At 38.7% G+C, this 23,869-nt stretch overlaps 1 protein-coding gene across 1 annotated transcript in view; it reads right to left on the bottom strand.

Annotated features, from left to right (window-relative positions):
• The window catches only part of JPH1 (junctophilin 1), a 76,783-nt gene that overhangs the window by 11,155 nt on the left and 41,759 nt on the right, over nucleotides 1-23,869 (bottom strand). The window contains exon 2 of the mRNA XM_010184026.1: nucleotides 18,864-18,982. Coding sequence (XP_010182328.1) covers nucleotides 18,864-18,982 — 119 coding nt within the window. The remainder of the gene's footprint in view (nucleotides 1-18,863; nucleotides 18,983-23,869) is intronic.

The raw sequence follows: 23,869 nt of genomic DNA, 5'->3' as shown, positions 1-23,869 counted from the left end.
GGACTAGAGGCTTGGTTTTTATGGCTTTTTATAATCTTCCTTGTAAAAGGCAAAGGCAGCACAACACAAATTAAAAGTTGCCGTACACGAAGTTACAGTTATGATCACCATTCACAAAATTGTCCATCATGTAGGGGATTTCCTTCTGTCTTTGCTGAGATGCATACGGTACTGCTGAAACCATGCCTAAACTTTGATTTTCTCCTCTTTTCACATGGGATAAAATTAGGGATGTAAAGAGAAAAGGATAGCTAGAAGAGCTCTGCCTAACCTTTAATCCCAAGCCACAGAGCTGTCGAATTGCAATAACTATTTATTATGGACACATCTACATTCACGTTAGAAAGTATCCCAACCTGAATACCATTTCTTCAGCCTTACAATGACACTCAAATGGCACCTGATCTGTTCCTCACCTATCTAGAAAATTCACATTCTGTGACAGCACTCCATTGCCCGGTATGTAAAGATATGACTTTTACCAACACCTGATGGCACTTGATGGACTGAAGGCACTTTCTTCAGACATTTGGGCCTCAGAAACGCCAATCCTCTCTGTTGTTTCCTATGATGAACTAAAAGCCTCCCAAGTCTGGACAGAGGAACTCTCTCTCCTCCTGAGACCTTCGAACTGTGTTGGAATTTCTGGAACACGAAGAGGGCCAGGTCTTGGCTGCTCATGCCTCCATGAGAGACTGGTAGAGTGAAAACAAAAAACTTAAACTAAAACAAAAATATCTTTAACTGGAGCTTCCCAAAGAAGTTAAGTGTCAACAGGATAATGATGACACATTTTTACTGGTTATTTGGCAATACTTGATGCTGAGTGACACTGAACCCCACCAGAGAAAGCTGTAGCCATCTGCATCCAAGTAAAATCTGAGGATGTTTGATCAGAAATTCAGCAACTGCCTTAACACAGCAGCCCTCCCTCCCACCCCCAGTACATAACATATGGCTATTAGAGATACATCCTTTGCCTCCAATCTTGCCAGGCAGGTCTTTCCAACACTCAGATTCTTGGCTCTACGTTGAAATTAGCTCTGGAGTTTGTCCAAGGACTTTTTTTATGTCTGTTCACTGTATTCAGTACAATCAGATTATGCACCTGTCTGAACCACTGGCTCCAAGCAGCAATAACACAGTTCCCACTCCCTTCTGAGGACTAACAATAATTGTCAGAACTTGTCCCCTTCATTAAAGGCATTTTCTAGCACTACAGACATGAGCAAGAGAGTCCCTTTTCTTCAGCATAAGAGCACTCTACAGCATGAGTTTAAAGGAAACAGGGCCAAGAGAATTTGGAAAGGGAGTCACTAACAAACTGATGCTACAAGATTTCTCAGCTGTCTGATCTTAATGAGGAAAAGAATAGGATTTGAGGGTGGAAAGGAGGTAAGGTGGAATTCTCTGCCTAGCAAACATGGAGTTCTGTTCTTCAGTTTGCGGTTCAAGCAACAACTAGATATGATATGTCTGAGTGCCTGAAGAATACTTGGTCTGGAAAGCAGAACCAATAGAAGTTTCCTAACCAAGTAAAGATGAGCTTTCTTTGTGGATGAACCTGTGTGTTTTCTTACAGAAACATGCTGGCTGTGCTACTGTCGGTTCAAATTTGATGCACCTTTGCTGGCTGATCATCAGCCATGGGGTGGTTTTGGCTCACACAGCTGTTGTGAGGCCAGCAGCTGGACGGCATCAATCAAGTGTGAGTTAGCCATTATTTGGTAGGGAATAGGAATTTCCTTCTCTGGAGACATTCAAAACCTCCCTGGACATGTTCCTATGTGACCTAGTCTAGGTGATCCTGCTCTGGCAGGGGGGTTGGACTGGATGATCTTTCGAGGTCCCTTCCAACTCCTAACATTCTGTGATGTGTGTGATATATGCATGTAGAGCCTCATACTGTCTGCTGGTCTGCTTGAACAGCATCTCATTGATGGCTGTGAGGTGAGGGAGGCTTTGGTTTGGTTGCAGACACACTCATAGATGTTCTAGATCTGGAATTTCTCATGAAGTTCTTGTGTGACATGTCCCTCCTCTTGGAAGGGCTCCAGTAAGTGATGTGACAGCATGGACAGCCCTGCAAATGAGAAGATTGCCCTAGTTCTGCCACAGCATTTTTTGAGAGGTGACAGCTGCATGCTTTCCCCCATTGCCTAGTGAGCTATACATATTGGCAGCATGGGACCGTTTCAGGATTGTGACTCAAGCAGTGTCTGAAAATGTAATCTTGCAGGACACTGTAAATGCAGCCAGTGTTTCCCAAAAAGGCTAAGAAGAGACCTCGTACCTTATCAGCTCAGGATGAAATCTGACGCTTGAGAGGGATTGCAGAATGTACCTAGTATAGTGAGGAAAAAGGCATATAAATATATATGTGTGTGTATATCTCTACATCTATCTGTATCTATCTATATACGAGCTTCAGGTCATACTCTTGCCTATTCAATCCAGCCATTTTCACATACTGTGGTCTCTTTGTGAAAGAGGAAGATGAGGATATGGGGAAAAGGGTAGGACTGAATGAGGATGAGCTCAGGAAGTGATGAAGGCACTAGAATTTCTTACGGTAAGGCTGGTGATCCTTCAAGGAGCAATCCTGAATTCCATAGGCAATACACATAACTCTGCTCTAGCAGGGGGGTTGGACTAGATGATCTTCAAGGGTCTCTTCCAACCCCTACCACTCTGGGATTCTGTGAGAAACCTGCTACAAATCCATTTCCATAATTTAATGAGTTTTTGTTTTATTTTAGTATAATGATTTCTATATTCTCAAAATTACTAAGCTAATACTTCTTTTAATTGGCAAAAAGGACTTCTGTAGAAACAGATAAACAAAGTAAAAAACTCTAATGTTTCGTGGAATGACTGCAGGACAAAGTATTTTCAAGTAATACAATAATATTTCTGTAGTTTTCTAACATTATAAAGTAACAGAGTAGTTAGTAGCTTACAGAATTAAAACATACTAGAATATTGGATTAAAAATAGTACTATGTAAACTTAAATATACTACATTCTGGAACATTTTAGTTCTGTATAGCATTATTTTCTTTAAGAGTTAATCCACTGCATCTTACTCTTGCAATTTTCCATGTACTGCTGTAGTATAACATCTTACTTGGTCCACATGTGAAAAGGAAGTATGCAGTGGACACTCAGGTTTAAAAGCTCTTCCCCGAACCAAAAATCCTTAAGACAGGGAATTCTGTTGATATAATCAAACAATTCTCACAGGAAACATTTTCACAGTGCCAGATGCATTCCTTCTTAGTGGGAACACTGTGAGAAACTCCACTCTCCGGGAGTAGCAAGAAAGTTTTGGAAGAGTAGGTTTCTCAGCAAAGGCTGAGACACTATGCAATACAGATGGCAGCCTCTCACCATGTTGTGACAGAGGATGCCCAGTCCTGCAGCCCTGGACTCTACATGGCTGAAGCAGGTTCCTGTAAGACCTTAAAGGTGAGCACAGGCTGTAGGATTCCCACAGCCTTCTCACCTGGGTGTGCCTGGTCCCCATGGCGGATTGGTACTCCCAGGTGTAAACTGGTTGGCTGCTGCACAAGAGGTAAGGCTCCTCTTTCCCCTTCTCTCCCTTCAATTTGTGAAAGCCCAGCCACAACCTTTAAGTCAGTTAAAAGTGATTTGGATGGAAGGTGCTGTAATTATATACCCTGTGCAAAAATGCTAATTTGGGAATTACCTGCCATTACCAATGAGACTATGCTTAATTAGGTCATTATAACTTGCAAAACTATATTTAAAACCTAGAGATTGATGTGTCCTTTACTGTAGGGACCAATTTAATTCTTCAGACATGTCCTCTGTTTGTTTTTCAGAAGAAAATGAAAAACATGGCAAAACCACCTTCTTGGCATATGAAACTAGCATTTAGGCTCTGTCCTGGTTTAGTGGGACATTTATTTATTTATTTATGTTAGAGTCAGTTTTCTGTTGCGGAAAACTGCTATTTTGTAAGGACGGCAACACTCTATTTCATGGGAACAAAGTGATAAAACTTTGTTATAGGTTTCAGCTAATACTGGTATGCAGGTTGCCATAGTGCTCAAGGTCTTCAAGGTCTTGAGATAAAGTTGCAGAAGCTGGGGGGAACAGAAACCTAGGGGAGTCAACCCCAAGGTCACCCCAGGCTGACCAATTAATGCTATTTATACCATAAACATCACATTAACTATAAATTGGGGAGCTTGCTGGGGATGGCCCTTCTTCCTCCTTCTCTGCGTCTTCCTCTCTCTCCTGCTCCCTCTTCTGTAGCTGAGATCTCGAGAGGGACTTTGTTCACCATCTTAACCCTAAGGACTACTCCCCCACAATATTGCCCGAGTACAACTCTGTGTATTTTATAACTGATTATTATTATTATATATATTTCTATTTCATCCCACAGATTTCCTTTCCTTTTCCTGACCCCTCTCCTCAAGTGGGGAGGAGGCATCAGGTGTTAGAGCAACTGTATAAACCAGGACAGACTCTTACTCTTTGCAATTTTACAGTTAAAAATAATAAAAAAGACAGCTTCTCCTTAAATAAAAAAAAACAAACAACAACTTTATCAATAATTTTATAAACATCTTATAATTTCTTCATGATACTTCTTTCACTCTTTTGTCCCCATAACCCTACCATTCTCACAAAAAACAAAGCATTACATATTAAAATGTTACTAGCCATTTGAAAGCAAAACCAGATCACAATGCTACTAATGCAGGCTTCAGAATATAGTATTTACAGAATCTAATATTTAAAGTACTGTTGATGCTGAAATGCTGTGTTTCAATTTCGAGTTATATTAGAAGTAATTATTAGGTAAGTAAGGCAATTATTTCTGCTTTTTAAACTAGAATACACATTATGTGATGCAACCTAATTATCTTTAGAGCTACACAGAGTTAACAAATAAACAAAGAGTTAACATTGCTATATAAGGAGTAATCCAAGTAACAAATGACATTACAATTTCATGATTACAAGAAAATTCATGTTGCACTTACAGATAAATTCCACCCATGAAGCAGATACTTTACTCCCTAATTTTGTTTGCACGATGCCTTGTTAGTGGAAAGACTCTGAATCTTCACTGCAAGGTTTACCAATCGTCTGTGGGGTGATGGTGACATGATCGAAGGTATTTGCTCAATCAAGACACTGCAGTTTATATGCAAATCTTCCAAGATTAGAGGCCCCTTTTTACTAGACTACTGAACATGTCTATGAAAGACAGAGTTCCTGCTCTGAAAGGTTCACTATCTGCAAGTACAAGATAGCAAAAAGGTTATATCAAAAACCCATTTTACAGATGGGGGAGCTAAACCAAAGGGAAATCATGACCCAGAGTGCATACTTCATCTGAATAATCTCTCTGAATTCAGTGCTCAGCTGTCAAGAAAGCACTGTCACACTCAAAGCTTTGCTAAACCTTTGGTAAAGTGATAGCCTAAAGTTGCACAGGAAGCCTGTGTCAAAACTAGGAATGAAGTGCAAGTCTTCTGAGTAATCAAAAGCCAACACAGCACTTTGGCCATAACTTAGTCACATATCTTCGTAAATGTCACCTTCCTGGAGAAGCTGAGGACTGTCTACTGAATCAGAATTCAAAGATCAGGGGAAGGAAATGGTAAACGATGAGTAAGTTTCTTACTGCACATTATAACCTAGTACAGATCCAGGGCACAATATTGTTGAAGCAAAAGCTGAAGTCTTTGAGTTTAAATGCACTGTACTGAAAAAGGGAAATACATAGTTTGGCTTGGTACTAAAGGTTGCTATATACTGTTTGAAAGCCAGTGAAAACCATCTGGTTTGTTATCTTCTGATATGCTCAATGGCTTTCCAAAGTATTGCTGTTGGCCACAATATGTATGTTCTTCTCATAATAACATTTATTTGCTACTCTGATGAACATTAATACAACTTGGAAAGCCTGGTGACCTATTTGAGGTTCAATTATCATAGGATCTTTTTTACTGCAAGCATCCAAAATGCTCTTATTTTAGTATCTTTCAGGATCTAGAACATCTATTTTATAATAATTCCTCAGCATTCAGGATGATAACTGCAGGTGAAAGAAATAAAAATAATGGTTTATCAGTCTGCTGAAAGAAGTGATTCAATGAGTCATTACAAAACTGCAAATAACTATATTCAGTAAATTTTAGAAAGACAGGGATTTTTATTATTGCTTCATTGTGGAGATGTGTGGGGGGGAAGAGCTATAATTAATGTCATTAGTACTTCCTCTGTTTTATTCTTTCTTTCTGAAGTTATACTAGTAACAAGAGAAAAAAAAAAGTCTTTAACTGCTAGGCTGCTGGCTTGAATTCCGCCCAAATGAATGGAGGGCTGTGCAATGTCATGTTTAAAATGTGCTGATAAACTCAGTGGAGCAGAGATATGGTTATGGTTTTAGCAGTGTTTGGCAGTCCTGTATGCCATCTTGGCAGACTGAACTGGGACTGAATGTGGCTGGAAATTAAGGATTGAAGATTACAGCCATAGAGAAATTGATGGGTATAATGCAAGGTGCTTAAAGAGGCATAGGGCTCTGCGAGATCATTTCTGTCCGACTTATATATGGTAGCTTAAGAGATTATCACCTCCGATGTCTGCGGTATCCTTCTGATGGACATAGTGCCCCAGCAACAGGACATGGAACAGAGCAGCTGCTTCATGGTTGGTCCAATGTGCAGCATGGTATGGGAAGATTTCTGGCCCCAGAAAGTGGTCACCCAACTTGACTGTCAAGTGGGAGGTGGGATGTCCCTAGAAAGAAATGTCCCACTCCTAGTGATGCATATATATATGTTACTTAATAATTACTTAATTCAGAATGACATATGTAGGCCCTGTTGCCCTGTTCTGGCTGCATCTAAAGTAGTTTATGCCAGCTGGAATAATGGCTCCCCTTAACTGTACTTAAGAGTGCTTTACAGAAAAAAATAACACATTTGACAAAGTTTAAAAATAAAGCATGTCACAAAAGAGAAAGAAGAACTGAAATGGAAGGGATTCACATTGCCTGTTGAGATTTACAAGAAACTCAAGTCTGGGTGCTGGTTTTGACTTTCAACCTCTGAGGGCAACTACATTTTAGTGAGGTATGACCAACGTTTTGAATTCTAGTAAGCAGCTTCCCTAGCAAGTGACAAATTGCCTGGTTAATTTTTGAATTTCATTTGGCCGCCTTACAATACTTCTTTTTTTCCCTGGACTTACTATCAGTAACATGGAAGTACCGTGGCTGCCTAGGGGAGCAAACTACATGGTAAACATGAGGGAGAAGGCTGCATGCTTTGCATAGTCAAAAATTACCTTGAAGTATAATGTTTACTATTTGGGATGATTTTTAATCTTTCTTGATTCACTCTCACTCCCAACTCCTCATTTTCTCCTCCTCCCTCCTTGAAAATGCCTTCCCTGTTCTGGAATTTTCTCCAGCTTAGACTTTTAGGGCTTCTCAATCTGTTGTTATCATTGCTGTTTCCTTAAGTACTACTTCTAGTAGCCTTTCTTCTCCTACTTCACTGGAGGCAACACTGAAACTAGCATGTGTCAATAGTTACTCACTCACTAAATCTGTGAATGTCATGGAGAATGACGCTTACATGTATTTACTTTATGGAGCTGCTGTGATTTGATCTGGCAGCCTGCTGTCCTTCAAATCATGTACTACTGATGTGACCTAAATATATAATACAAAGACAGCACATAATGTGATATTAAGTTATTGCCATAACCCGACAAAGCTGCATCATCATTCAGTGATGCAGAAGTCAGAATATACAAATCTTTCACCTAGGACTAACTTTCATAGGCAGCATCACTGAATACAAGCAGGTCTTAATGCAGCCTGAAACGCAACCATCCCTTCTTACTAAGCAAAGATAAGCACCCGCAATAGGCAATCATTAGTAGAAATTGCTTACTAAATGACTTGTGTCAAAGAACCCCAAACACACAAATTCTTGTGTATCAAGGTTGCCCTTTCAACTGCTTGCTTTATCTCTGCTCAGGAAGCAGTTTTGTGCAGCATCATAAACAACTTCCAAGTAGTTTTGCTAGAATACCGACTTACCATCCTTAAAATATCTGCCAGTACTTTATTTTCCTGGCTTTGACATCAATGAAAATGATGAGACCTTCTCAATACCCACAGCAGATACTTCCTGTAATGGACTAGACAAAGATCAAGAGCGCTGAGTTACTTATCTACTAGCCACACATAGAGGGACATGCATACACTTTGGTCAAACCCAAGGCTAGTTCTTAGGCCTTTGTGTTTACTCTGCACTGATGTTTACACAGCACAAGAGAGCTATTGATGTGGCTTGTGAACTGCCGACTTTACTGCTACGCCCTCTGCATTTCACATAGGTATTTGTTGAAAAGTGTATGACACTATATTATCTCACAACGCTGTGAGAAGCTTCTTGAAAAAAATGTAACATCTACGCAAGCTCATGGGCTTGAGTGGCTACCGATAGCAATGACAACAAAAAAGGAAACAGACTTCCACTAAATGATCCAAATCATCTGCAACATCACAAAGTTATGAGTCTAGCAGTAGGATGATAAAATAGAAATGTTAATACAATTTCTATCTGTATAAAACCCAGAGTGCCTCTTCTCTCCCCTTCTATCAGTTCCTCCAAATCTGAAATGAATTTGAGTTTTAGTATTATTAACATACCTGAATTTAATACTTAAACAGTATTTCTGTAATTTGCATCTCTGTATACTCCAATAAGTAATTAAAATAATTGAGGATAAAAGAATCCCAAAACCCAAGATTTTCTTCCTTAAAAGGTTTCTAAATGCATTGTTATGGAGTAGACATGTAGACACTGAAGGATCTGAAGGCAGGATAGAATAGACTAATGAATCTCAAAAACTGCCTGCAGTCAGCACTAAGTAAGAACAATGTATTTATTCTGACTGTAAATCCAATCTCTGCTCCATTTCTGTGACTGCTTTAGTAGGTGACTAAAGTAGTTGTGACATTTGTAAAACTGGGCACAAAATTCATAATTGTTTCTGCACAGCACATTACAGTGTGTAGGCCCTTATATTGTTGGATTCATTACCATTAGAAAAACATAACAAATTTATCCTACCTGATAGATGGCACTTTGGTCTCTTTAATGCCTCACTGCGACATCAGCTTATGGATACAGAAATTGCTCATGACCAGCAATTCTAATTAAGGTTTTCTTTACTCACACTAACTCTCTGTTGATGAATGCTGACAAGACTTCAGAAAATATCTGACAAGATTATATGGTGTTGGCATATGGCTCCTCTATGTAGGACAGGATCCATTTTTCCAGGCTAGATAATATACATGCATTGTATTTAATGTGAATGCTCCCAGCTAACTAACACATGTACCATAATCAACTCGAATAGCTCTCAGCCTGCAGCCTGATATAAGATAACTGAGAAGGGAAGTTTTTAGCTCATTCACAGGAAATCTAGAGCCTACTTTACTTTAGCAAAGCTGCACTGGGGCATGAGGGAGACTGAAGCCTAGCGTCAGCGTATGTTTTACTGCTATTATTAAAGAATGGTACATCAACCTCTGATCATGGGAACATTTTTCTGAAAACTGGAAAAAAAATCCACTGGAAAATTCAGCAAATGTTAACTACAGCAGTGGAGTTCTTTAAGCTTCTTTATATCTATCATACAAAAGTGGGCAGAAGTGAAAGGCTGTAATTCTGTTCTCATCACAACTGCATACTCTCTGAAGAGACAAACTGTATATATATAGATTATTCATGTGGCATGATAGCTAGCCAGATTCTACTTTACCCAGTACAGTCACTCTTCTTTGCACTTCTCCTAGCATGCCCGCGTCTTTCCTGTCTGATGATACCCAAAGTTATACACAATATTTCAAATTCAGTGTCACTGGCCTCATGCAGAGAAGGGACCATTGCCCTTCTTCTCCATGACGTGCTGCTTCTGTATATACAGCCTGGAACAGCATTAGCTGCTTCTCCTGCCGTATCACATTTCAAGTGCGTGGCTATCATCCTGCTCCATGGGAGTTTGGCAACTGACCTCAAGAGGAGCAGGTTCACATCTCATCTCCAACTGGCTGAGTCTGTCAGCCCTTAATGACTTCTTGTAGCACTTCTGAGGAACAAGTCTCTGTCTTCAGTTTAAATATCAGGACTGCTAATTCTGAGAACTAGCTTGCATTTGGTGAGTGGTCACTGCTCTACATGGCAGCACTCATGTTCAGCTACATGTGGAACTACATTACTGAGAACTTTGTTGTAGTTCGTTCCAGCTTGTGACTATCACCTGTTGGTTTAAATAATCTGCTGTTCACCAAATTACACAAATACGCTACATATCATCCATGATATTTGGCTCGTCATTAGTGAAGATTCAGATGAGATGACTACCAAATCCCCTGTCATTTTATTAGGCTTCTCTCTCCTTGCTATTTTTCTTCTCATTAACAACCTCCAGTATTCCTATTGGAATTAGACAGGAAAATACATTTAACCCTCCTTTTGAAAACATTATAGATTAGTAACTGTCATGACTTGTCTTTTAGCTAAACAGGAAAATACACAATATTTGGTGAACTTCAGGATCAAAACTGAAACTAGTTTGGCAGTCATGCTTTACATTAAAACCAGAATACTTACTGCTCTTAATATTTATCGTTCATTGTTCTCTTAGCATGTGCTGTCCTTCTTAATAGCAGTCACGGGTTTGTCTTTCTGTTCCACATCAAATCTTTTAACATAAGCATCTCAGTTGCCAGTGAGAGACGGGTAATAGACTATTAAAGTAGTATCAGACACATTGCCTCTTGGGCCATGTTGAAGTATGGAGGGAGCAGTAGGTTTTTCTTTTTTGCATTTGATTGCCTTTGCAGAATTTGATATCATATACTGAAAACAATTTTAAACAAAATTTCTTACACAGACCAACCATCAAGCTCCTGGTCCATCTGTCCAGATAGGAAGGTTTAAACAGATATCAAAAATTATCATAGTTGCTCTGCTGATATGGATCAAACAGCTTCAGAATAAAACTGTATCCACTTCCACAAGCAACTTGAAACAACTGAAAAATGACATGACTTAAAACAGTTTTTAGTAGGAGGAAAAAATCATTCATAGTTGCCAGATGCTTTTCAATGCAATGGTATTGCTCTTCAGTAAGTTTAATAACTGAGTGAATTTTTTGCCAAAGCCCTGTAATTGTGCCCTTTCAAAATCCTTGTCAAAGAAACAGAGCCTGCACTGTTTTTCTCTGGACACCTTTCCACTCTTCCACTAAAAACAGAGCAGACCCTAGAATATGCACCAAGAGCTTGGGTTCTAGATGTCAGCACTTCTCATGCCTGTGGAAGAAGTGCCAATAACGCTCTATACTGGGAAGACAAGAAACATGCATGTCACCAAACGACCCAAACTACACTTCAATGATTTAGATGGGCAAAATAGCATGGAAATAACCAGACAGTTTTAGACTCCACTGATCTTAATCACAGATTTATATATGCATACCTGGTTTACTTAAACTCTAAATATTTCAAAGGGATTCTTGATGATCACATTAAACTTCATTTTTTTCAGAAGTTTCCTTTATCCCCTTCCGTTTATAGAAAAAACACTTGAAATTATGAACTTGAAAGAGGCAAAAGCAGGAGTAAACTAAAGAGACCAAATATTTACTGCTTTTAAAGTATATGGTTTTATGAATTTTCTTAGGGGGTAGAGGGTTAATCCAGTGTTTTTCAACATTTGGAAAGAGTATTCCATGCAAACATGGCATTACGCTGCACTGCACTTCTAGCAAAATTAAATTCTTACATCTAGGAATGAAATCAATCAAGAATCTTAAGAGTCTGGGCTAACAGAACTGACTGCTGCACTGGAAATGCCAGAACTATAAAAATACAACAGTCAATTTACTATACAAACATACAACAATCAATTGTTTTACCCTTTCATTTGAAATACATCTCTTGTTCCCCATTTCCTATTAAAAAAGTAGCAAAAAAGCCCACAGCAAGCATTAACTGCTTATGGTCAAGCACTGCAAGGCTCTCTAACCAGCACAGCTGTAGAGATGTGCTAATGTAACCCATATCACATGTTAAAAAAATAACATGAGAAACTTAATCTTTTACAACATACCTTGAACCTTCATTAGTATAATAAAGTATTTTCAAAATAAACCATCATACTCTAGTGAAAATTAGCACTGTAAGGGAAGTTCTCACAGTTACAGACCTTGTTAGCTGAATTTCAACATGGAACAAATATTTATGATGCAGTTATAAATAGGATTTATAATGGAAATGTTGACACAGTGATCATACTCCCATGTGATGGACCCTACTTCATCTTGTCCTTGGCTGATGGACACAGTGACAGACCAATATAGAAATTTACTCCTGCAGGCCAGCAATGGTCAAGTTCTGTGCCCTGGAAGGAATGGTTCTTTTGGGGAGCAAACAAGTAATTTTCAACATGAGTGTCTTGGTTTAGTCAGTTGTTCTATCACCTGCTGACCCCTTCTCACCCAAGTCAGGGGAAAATCAAGAAAAGCAAAGGAGCCCCAGGGGCTGAACTGGAAACAGATTTAATAAAATAAGAAGCTAATATTAATACAAAATACACAAAGCTGTACTCAGCTCATACAGTGGTCACAAGTTGTGCACTACCAGCAGTGAATGTGGAATGTCAAACATCGTGACTGTCCCAGTTCCAGTGAAAATGAGACCACTACAACAAACAATTTGGTCTCAGGAGCAGAATGATGGATAAGACCTCCAGGGCTAGTGACCATTAAGGAAAAAGAACAATCTCCAGCAAACTTTTCAATTCATAGAGAGCTGACGTCTGTGGTATGAAATACTTCTGTTGGCCAGCTCGGGTCAGCTGCCATAGCTTTTGCTTCTCCTAGCTTCTGCACCTGGCTAACTCAAAACTGCTAGAGACCTTGATCACTCTGGCACCCCACATAACAGGGCTGGCCACAAACTAATACAAAGTTTCCTATCAACTTTTATCCCACTGTATTGGGTTCTGTAGTCTCCTCAAAAATGCAGCTTTCCTGTATAGAAAATTCACTGTATCCCAGCGAAATCAGGACAAAGAGAAAGGAGAAATGAAAACTCCAATGTAGCACTGAACTCTTTCTCTCAGTATATACCAGTAATTAACAATCCACGATTAACATGGTGGCAGCTCAGATAGGTGTTCCTACGCTAGAATTCAAGAAGCTACTTCAAGATAGCAACGTAGCCAAGGCAGCACTGAAGCTAGTCCAGGCTAGTTGCCTGACCATCTAGCTAGCTTCATAGTCAGATTCTGTAATCTTTACTAGCCAACCGAAAGTTGTATTTAGATGCGAATCAGCTAAGCTCAGTACTTAATGGAAGCCTGTGAAAATTAGAGTGATTGTAACAGCTTTATCTCCCTGCAGGAAACTGCTTCTCTGTTATTAGCTTTTAAAGTTAATTTACTCAAAACTAATTACTCACATTTTTCTTCTAAGCAAATAATATGATTATGTGGCTCAAAAGTATCTCAGTGAGATTGAGAAAGCATCCTGAAGAACGAAGGAATGAAGGCCACGATTCTGCAGCCTCTCATACCTTTGTCTTCTCCCAAGCATGCTCTTTTGTCCCAGATGCATTCAGGAATGCAGAGGAGTGGGTTGAGCCAGGACGGGTGCACATTGCCAGCAAACTGGACAGGCCTCACACTGGACTAGAGGAAAAATGTGGAAGGGTGGGGGCAGCTGTACCTAGGGTTTGGTGAGAGTGGTGATAAATCTGGAAGTCAAGTTTTATGACAAGAGTTATAAAAAGAAAAATGAGAACAAGAATAAAGCCTGAAATAGATAACTTTTAACACACCTTCTTTCTTTGATTACTAGATACAACAGAAGTGCCTTAGGATACTTCTATAGGCTCTGGCTTCTCCAGAGTTGTGTAGAAAGAGAACAGAAGCAATAAATTGTAGAGAAAAGATGTCATAGGAAGAATCCAGACAACTGTTGTGTGAGGATGATGAAGCCATATGTCGAATAGTTTCAGAAAATGAACAGGCTCTTGAATGACTAAGAATAACTGGAGAGCTTCTGTATGCTCTAAGGCACAAACTGATGGCATGGCTGGTAATGCTAATCAGGCAAAATGCTCATTGCAATTGGCTTTTTAAATAAAAAGATCTGGCCTGGTTTACATGCATTTCTCCAGTACATTCCAGTTAATTAGCATCAGGCAGAAATCTCTCTTTCGTGTCCATGTGCAGTTTGCATTTTGTGAACTGGAGGAGGTGGAGATGGCAGAGAGGAGGAAGATGGGAAGGATGTGTTTTCTTCCGAGGCTACAGACATCGACCACTGGTCAAAAGAGAATGGAAAACACAGTTGCTCTTTAAGGCAATAGAGGCCATTAGAATTGCCTTATCATAAGCTTAAAATGCTTATTTCTGAAACAAGCGATGTTCAGCATGTTAATACTGATGCTGTAACAGTAACCAAACATTACAGGAAAATATGCTAGTAAAAAATGACAAATTATTATTCTTTTCATTGTAAAATCTTTGTTCTCTGCTCATATAATTCACCTAAAGAAATTCTGTCCATCTCTTTAGAGAGCAGTAATTGATAAACTGCTCCTTGATTTCTCTCTTGCCTTGTTTAGGAGATCAAAGGCTGGACGAATTGTTCTGGTGAGCCATGTAAGTTCGCCTGGCAGCTGGCTGGCCTGACAAATAATCAGCCATAAAACAATTCAGATCTGAATTTCCAGACCTTAATTGCTCCATGGTAAAGTGCCTAGACTGCTCTTACCCTGCAGCAAAGCAGTTTTACCCCTGTTTCGTTTAATCAAATGTTACTCATTCAAACTGAATGAAAGAGCAGTATCCATTTGCTGCAGGATACACATGCACACAGACAATTATGGCTTAGCTGTCCAGACTGTGCAAGTTCATATTTTAGTTTACCTATAAGACTATACCCTGGAGATGGCCTGTACCATTTAGAATGAATAGGTAAGTCAAAGCATCCAATATCTTTGTGCTAGCATAAAACAATATTCCCCCTTTTTACTGGTCGTCAAAAGCCTGTCTTTTCTGTTACACCTTTGATACAGCACTCCCATTAGTTGTTTGGCCTTATCTAGCTTTTAACAAGAGACATAAAACAGTATTTGTTGTTTTTCTTTAAGCAGAGACAATCTCAAAGCGTCCCTGGACGACTCCCTTGAATGAGGATATGACTCAGGTTTCATTTGTCTCCTGTCCTGGTATGCTCTCTTCTGACACATCTACGAGTTTAGTGATGCCTGGAGGAAACAAACAGGTCAGAGCTGGGATTTCTCAAAACTCATTTTATTTAAAAGGCCTGTAAAATATGGCCTCTATAAAGACTGCAACATTTGTTAGATCTACAAAACATTGTGTGTAGGGCCCTGCAAAAATAAACCATTCTTATAGCTATAAATCAGTAGCCAAACCTCTGCTGCAGCAAAAGTAGAAGCAGGGTCTTGCCTGAGACTATACATCAAGCTTAGGGAAAGCAGCTCCCTGTAACCTAAGTCCTTACACCATAGCACTGACCTTTTCAAACATACTTGCTTTCTTTATATGCAAATATTAAGGTAATCAATTACTGGGAAAGCTAAATCTCAAGATTTCTATGGTACCTCAATATTCATGATTCAGACTGACATTATTCTCACCCGCTGAATGCTACTTTGCTTCCTACCGCTTTGTTCTCCTTTCAATCTCCTTAAAACTGCATTACAAAGCTGGAACCTCTTGGCAGCTTCTGATGAATGTCTTAATGAACACAAAATTGAAATGTGAGAGAAAGTAATTGGAAAGTAAGAACTGTCATGGTACAATGAGTAATGAATATTCACTGTAATTATAAATTGCATGTAATACTAGCCTATATGGCCCAGAAGGCTGCTTTATAAGAAAATTAAGAGCTTTATAAAGAGATTTTCAAATATTTAAATGGACATAGGCTGCAGGTAATGCACTCATTAAAACAGAAAAAAATGCCTAACTTGTTTACAGAGAGGTATTTGTGTTTCACTTTTTTTTCTTTCTTTCAAGAGACCTGTTGATATACTACATACATTTATTTGTTGCTGACAGCACGCCTGCCTACCGCACTGAACAGTTTACGCAATGAGAGAAAAATTACACTTTCCCACAAGAACTTATTTTCAAGACAATTTAGCACAATGGAAAGCTTGCTCTTAGCTGTAGTTTCAGAGGATGCAATACTTATTACATTTTAGTAGCACTAACAGAAACTTATAAAGGTACTGTAAAAATTAAAAGCAACAGAAGAAAAATGAGAAGTTGCTATTAAGAAGTAATAATGGTTACCTTGTTTTCATTCAAACATATGAAAAATTTTAGTTGAAATGCACATATTTACTGCTGTTTATGTGAGTGAAAGTAAATATTTAAAAATAATAAATAACAAAATCTAATGCTAACATTGTCCAGTAACTTATAGTATAACACTTGGGAAATATTAAAATAAGGAAGTATGTGTACAGATGAGTCTCAGGGTTAACGGGTACCACTCAGAAAGAATGTAGCTGAAAAAAGTATCATCAATGCTGAGGATGGGAAGTATCTCTGGCACGACAGTATTTGCAAGGATCACAATGATGTCTAAATCTGGTGTTTTGCTCCACTTTATTTGGGATAACTGGAATTTAGTTAACATCTTTGCATCTTGAATTTATTTAAGAAATGGGAATACCTTTTTTTTTCCCAAACATGTACAAATATGCTGTATTTGGCCATACTGAAAATAATGAGGAAATTTAAAATTTAGACTCCAAAAGAGATATTTATCTTTTGATAGGTAGCTAGCTAACTGATAGACATTTCCACACAAAGTACAGAATAAGCAGACTTTGAGAAATGTTTTGTTACATCACTGTACACATATACAGGTGCATTTGGGGAAGGGATACTCTTCCCTTCCGTAATTGGAATAGAAGTTTTAAATGAGAGGAAGATAAGAATCCTGCACCTTCTCTCCCCAGATCTCAGCCAACGTGTCAGCAATGCTACTTCATATCCTGTGGCAAGAAGTTAAAAAAGACACCTAACAACTCTTATCTGGGGATTTCTGGGTGTCAAATCTCACACCATCAGATGTTTGCATTTTCTTTCAAGTACTCCAGACATTTCTTTACTTCCAGGGTTTGGCAGCTTTGAGATACGTTCATTCCAAATGCTTTAATTCCCCCTTACTTCTGTTCTCCAGAAAACTTTCCTTTGGCAGGGTCCCTGCTATTAGTTCTTTGCATCGCTAACCTTATGAATTCTTAACTTACGACTGATAAGAACTGCTGCTGTAAGTTGAGAGTTCATCAGTTGATGGAAGAATGAAAGAATGAAAAGAGTAAAAGACCTAGGTATCATAGGAGCAAGTATGGACCACTAATGTAAATCCACAGGACACGTTGTATTGAGGTAATTTCCAACAGTGGAAGGCACATACTGATACCATTTTAAAGCTAGTAAAGTCTGACTACTGGAAATAGTCCTGTTGAGCTTTGCCTACAGTTCTGGACAGACATGTTCAAGAGACATGAATTTATATCAGGATATTTACAAAGAAAGTTTGCAAGACTGGTAAGTGGAATGGAGACTGTAATGTACATGAGGTGAACAGACCTTGACTTATGCACAGAACAAATAAAAAAAGTGTGTCTCAACCCTCCCAACACACAGATTGCTCTCTACAACTAAATACTTAGGAATAAAGAAAAAAACAAGTATTGTTTAAGCTAACTGACAGTAATGATTTAGTAACAAGTCAAGAATAGTGGTCATTTATACTAAAAATTGAAGGAAATAGTTGTATTGTTAGAAAATGTTGAAGAATGTTATTTTTTAATTTTGTGGGTCATGATAATCAGCTTGTATTCACTATATGGGTATATTTAAGAATAAATGCAGTTGTGTCTGAAACAAGGATGTGCAGAAGACGATGGTAAGTGAAAATGAATCTCAGAGCTATAATATATATATTAGCATACAAGTGCAGGCAAGACCTTGAAAAGTAGTAACAAGATACAACTCATTGACAGATGGAATAAAGCACAGACTTACGAAAAGACATTAAATTGCCAAATTGAGTTCCATTTTATCTATCAAATACTAAGCTAAAGATTAGTACAGAAAAATACTCACCTCATGAGAAGACACCAGTAAAACAAAGCAAGAACCACTTTACTTCTTTATATAGCAACTTTTGAAACCACGTGGCAGTTGCCAATGAGTTGCAGTGTTGGTATAGGTGACGCAGAGTTAATTCAATGACATCTTGAACATGGGACTAATGCTCCATAGAGCACCACAGGCGTAACAGAGGATTCCCTCACAGGTTATGTATGTGTAATGGTAAAGCATTCTCCATCAATCCAGGCCTTAGCTAACCAAGAATGTAAAGAATTCCCTTGGTCAGTAAAAAAGCCAAGGGTCTTTCTCCAAATAAACACACTACAGAAATAACCCCAATTTCTGTTGATTCACATTCTCTGAAGTCTCTTGACACTGCCCTGAAGAAGCTATTAATCTGAGGCAAAGTCGTATGCTTTCAACACTGACTTTTCAATACTCAACTGTTTTTGTACAAAGCAATAGTCACTAAATTATTAAGATTTCTCCCTGAGAAAAGTATACTCTTTATTATCTACACGACTATTTTTTCTGTATAAATGACAACATTAAAAATGAAATCAACTTTTTAACAATGCAGAATCCGTTCACTGCAAGGAAAAAAAAAGCCACAAAAAACCAATCTGTAATTACCTGGTTGGTAGAAATTTGGTGAAAGTTCTCTGGCCACTGCTCTTGCAACATCACATTCCTGGCGAGCAGCCTGGGCAGCCTGATCCGCAGCATCAGCTTTAGCTCTTGCATGTGCAGTTCTGTACAGAGTAGAAAACAGTTTATATGCAGAGAAGTCTTTTTATGAGTTGCACCAATAATGTTAAAGCAAAGGACTACTGTCTTCAGCTACCATATGCTATAGAGTATAGTGCACTCTTATGCCCACTTGCTGTGAGTAAACCAGTCAAACTATTTCTGAATCAACACATTATTCTTAGTTCTTCAGTTCTGCTCATCCTTGTATCACATTTACTTTGAGGTAGACAATCTACAGCCCAAGTTTATGATGAAAATTTCTAATTAGAAAATAGTATCTGTTTGAAAGCTGGGATGATGATGTTACCAGAATGTCTACAGAAGGGTACGGAAGGTCAGACTGGACCACCACACTGACTCCTGAACAGGGGTCTGTGAGACCAGGATACATGGTATTCAAGGGGACTGTGGAATGCTATGACTTTCCCAACATTGCAGGGTTAATGCTCAATGCTCGGTGCCATGTAAAAACATTTGAAGGGCAAAACTGAGGTATGTAGGCCCAGAAAACTGAGAAATGTCTTCCACAATCAGACTATGTTGGAAAGGAATGGGATGGAAAGCATGTTTGATGCTTCAATAGCCCATAGGTATAAGTGGAGACTTAACAGTTCTAAATTTGTGTAACTCACTGAATTTCAAATCCAAAACAATCTGAAAAGGCAACTTTTTTGAAGCCAAGCCAACAGTTTGGAATACTTTTGTAAAGTAATCTGACCTCTGCTTCCACATTTTTCCTTCTGCCATTTCTTAAAAAGCCTCAAGAACAGCTTGTGCAAGTGCCTCCGATTCCAGCCTGTGTAAATTGATACTTATGTTACTGCAGGATTGCATCACTGTTTGTCCCATCTTCCCTCCCTGCTTCATTTTTTAAACAGTCATCTGTTTAAAAATTCCTAATGGCAGTGATCTCTCTGTGCTCTACAGCATCAGCACATAGCCTAGAGCTACGAAATTGTAGCTCTGTTCATTAGAACAGAGGAGAGGCTAAACGTGGCAAACCGGCAGAGCTTTTTGGAGCCTCTAGAGATAGGAATAACATTTCTAAACCAGTTATATTAAATTTCATGATTTCAGGAATTTTCTCCTAACATTCTAGTAGCAAACTGGCACTTAAGTCAGAAAAAAAATAATTAAGAGGATAACAGCAGCAGCAACTTTTATCCTATGTGCCTGGTGATACTAATCAACAGCAATCAAATAAATGAAAACTTTCAACACTTCGCTGTAAAAAATCAGTTTTGTTTTCAAGGAATAAAGAAGACTTCTATGTGTTTTAGATGAAGCAAGAATTAAATGTTAGCATTAACCAGAATGAGCACCAAGAGATTAACAGTATGGCAGACTTTGCATTTCTAAAGGGATGTTTAATCCCGTAGGGTACTAGTATAAACACAGACATAAAAAAACCACAGACAGTTTCATCTGTGGTGCCTGAAGAAGATTTATTTCAGTTATACCCTCCCTAAAATGTGTGCAGGGATAAATGTTGAATGTTATTTCAAAGTTTAGCTTGTTATAATTTACTGGATAAGTATCAGCTCATGCTGCCTTCTCACAGGTCCCTGTAGGTCTCTGAGAAAAAGAGATAATGAGCAAATAACGCCTTCAATTTGTACTCTGGATGGGGGAAAGAAATTGTTAATGAAAACAAATACACTGTATAATCCCATATGTGTTCAGTTCATGAATGGTTGTATTGTATATGCTCGCTTAGTAACAGTATCAAACCCGTTCTTTTTCTATAATCATTATTTTCAATTAGATGAGCTATTCTTAGCTCCTGCATAATTATGTCTATGTAGCATAAACTTAATGAAGCAATCCTAGCACTGGGACATTGTTTTGTGAGACAATAATATAGTCTGCACACAGATAAACTAGACACTGATCATCCTTTTGTGATGATAGAACAACCAGACTATTCCCATATAAAAATAGTCTAATGCTACTGCCACCACTACAATAGACATTTTAAAAGCTAATAAACTAAAGGACTAACATCAGGAAAACATATTGCCAGGATAGTACAGTTACTTATTGATGTCTTCAAATTTTCTGTATTATTATATCCAAGAAGCAAATCACACTTCCTGTCCAAACGCAGAGTATCAAATAGTTAAGGAATTAAAGGGTGACACGAGTAATAAACTGGTGAAACTTTGCCATATGAAGCTGGGCAAAAGCAAGTCACAGCAGGAAGAAGCCAATGGAACAGAAGGTAAATGAGCGCTGCTTTCCCTGGCTGCCTTATCTCACAACTTTTTTTTTTTTTTGAAACTCACACTTCCTGCTACTCTGCCCCTTTTGCACTGCCAGTCGGGAGATCCAGCAGACCAGCAGAGGAGCGACTGTTCAGCTCTGAACACTGCCAAGGCTGCCTCAGCCACACACTGGAGCAGAGCCTCGGTGCTCCACTGTTGCTGAGAGACCACGCAGCAAGAGGAACCAAACCATCACAGGAGGGTGAGGCACAAGGATGGTGTTCGTACTCCTAAGCAGGCCTTGGACTGGCCAAACACAGGTGTGGGCACGTGACCACGTGAGACACTTCCCTGAAAGCCTCTTCCACGAGCATCATCTGCGACATATGGCAAATGAGAAAAGAACACGAGAAACCAGCAGAGCTGGTGCTTCAGTTCAGAACAGCACTGTGCTTTGCCTGTGAATACAGACTCTTCGTTATTTGCATTATTGCTATATATCACCTTGGCATTTGGATGCTTTACCGGCTAACTTCAGCAATGTATACTTCATTATCTCAGTTTGCAACTGTATATTCAGATATTTCTTTCACTTTCTGCAAACTTACTTACAAGCATCAGACTCAATTAATTTTTCTGTTGCTATTTAATTTCCATGTTTTAAAATTGTGACTCCCACACTTGATTTTTCTGTATGTTTTCCAAATCACCTGTTTACAGTTACTGCTGCTTGGCACTACATTTTGTTTGTAATTCTTTTATTCTGCCTTGCACTGACCCTACACTATCAGAGTGTTAGTATCAGAGACTATGGAGAAATATGCTAGTTTTGAATGTCAATGTTTATAAGAGAGAGCTATCAAAGCACAGTAGCCCCACTGAAATACAACCCATTTGGTCCATTTATGCTTTACAAGTTTGGGAAAGCCTTTTTTGTAATTTTGTCACTGTAAAGTCTTGAAGTTTTATTATCAGTAGTTACTCATGGAAATTTAAGCCCATAATATACCAAGTCAAAACGACGCACGTTTGAATGACCACCATCTCCTTGAGAACTGCTTTTTTGCCCAGAGAGCTCTACATCTTCTGCCACAATAAGAAATCATTATGAGAACTTTTGAAAGAGAAAACTCAAAACAATGTCTCCTTTCCTCTCCCTCAGCCAAGAAAAAGACTGCCATAGGCTGTGCACGTCGCTCCACACATTCTCCAGGAAGGGACAATCTGAATTATCAGCAGCAAAACAAAAACTACGCAGGGAGGTAGGCAGCAATCCACAGACTACAAAATAGTATGGGAAAATAACGAATGTCCTGCTTTGCAATGCTGCATGTGGATCTAATCCACAGCAAAGGATTAGATTATTAATGATCTTTCTTTTAGGTGAACAGGCAGTGCTCTGTAAAAACTCATTCTCAGCAACTGTAACACATACTACTAACTTTTAAACTGCCATGTGTTTTTACCTATGGATCTAATTGAAAGTATCACCCCACCATTAATATTCCATGTGATGTCTCAAATGTGCTTGAAAGCTTTCAAACCATTAAAAAATTAAACTCCTGAAAGCCAAATCAACTCATATTTAAAGGAACAATCTACCACTTAACTAATGAGCCCACAGTGGTGGTAAATGCAATCAATACAGAGACAAAATTACGCTGTGGCAGGATTCAGACTGTACAACATTAAAAGGGAGCCCACAGCCATAGCTCATGCAGAGTGTGTGTACCAGGCGGCTGCATGTGGAGTCCCTGTCCCTACTGGTCCCTCTCATCAGTAAGCGAGGGCTGCAAGACCAACGAGTAACTGAGTAACTGTGCTATTGTTAGAAATTTTATTTAGACTCAAATCAGGGTATGATTTTGAAAGAAGCCAAAACTTTCTAGACTGTGAGACAACTGATACCACTACTGAAACCTGTCCTTGCTGTGTTTGGTTGGGTAGGTAAACATATACATCATCTTAGCTACACTCAAGAGATTATAAGCACAGTCACGGGCTTCTGAAAAGCAGTCTCTCCCTCCAGCAATGCTACAATCAGATTGTTATCTACTTATGTCTAAAAAGTGACTGGAAGGAGGAGTATTGAGGACTGAAGAGCTTAAACAACATTATCTAGCATTCTGCAGCAACAATGCTTATATATAATGCCATGTGTCTGCATGCATTATGTAATGTTTAACTAAATTTAAACCTCATTTAGAACTGTCCATTACCCTCCAGATTATTTTGTATTTCCATGGTATCCTTCAATGCACTTGTAATGCTGTCTCATTCAGAGTCAACTGAAAATGTAAGCAACATATGTTTACTTTGTTTCATTTTCAGCTTTTATTAAACACAGTGATTCCAGCATAAAGCCTTCCAGGAGCTTGCTGTCTATTTCTTGAATTGCTATGAATAATTTTCTCTGTTTTCTATTTGCCAAATCTATGAAACACAATTAGGTTCCTATCAAATTATCCTAAATTAATAATCTTAACAATGTTAATAAGTAACAGATTTCCATATTATAAAAAATAAAAAAAATCAGTAAAGGCTAAACCTACATGAAGCTCGCAGAGCTATATTTAATTAATGAAAGCTAGCAGGTTTGTCTGAGTAATCACAGAATATCAGGAGTTGGAAAGGACCTCAAAAGATCATCCAGTCCAACCCCCCTGCCAGAGCAGGATCACCTAG

Source organism: Mesitornis unicolor, unplaced genomic scaffold (assembly GCF_000695765.1).
Source record: "Mesitornis unicolor isolate BGI_N332 unplaced genomic scaffold, ASM69576v1 scaffold955, whole genome shotgun sequence".
Taxonomy (NCBI): domain Eukaryota; kingdom Metazoa; phylum Chordata; class Aves; order Mesitornithiformes; family Mesitornithidae; genus Mesitornis; species Mesitornis unicolor.
Note: the sequence above shows the minus strand (reverse complement) of the source record. Positions and strands in the feature narration are given on the sequence as shown.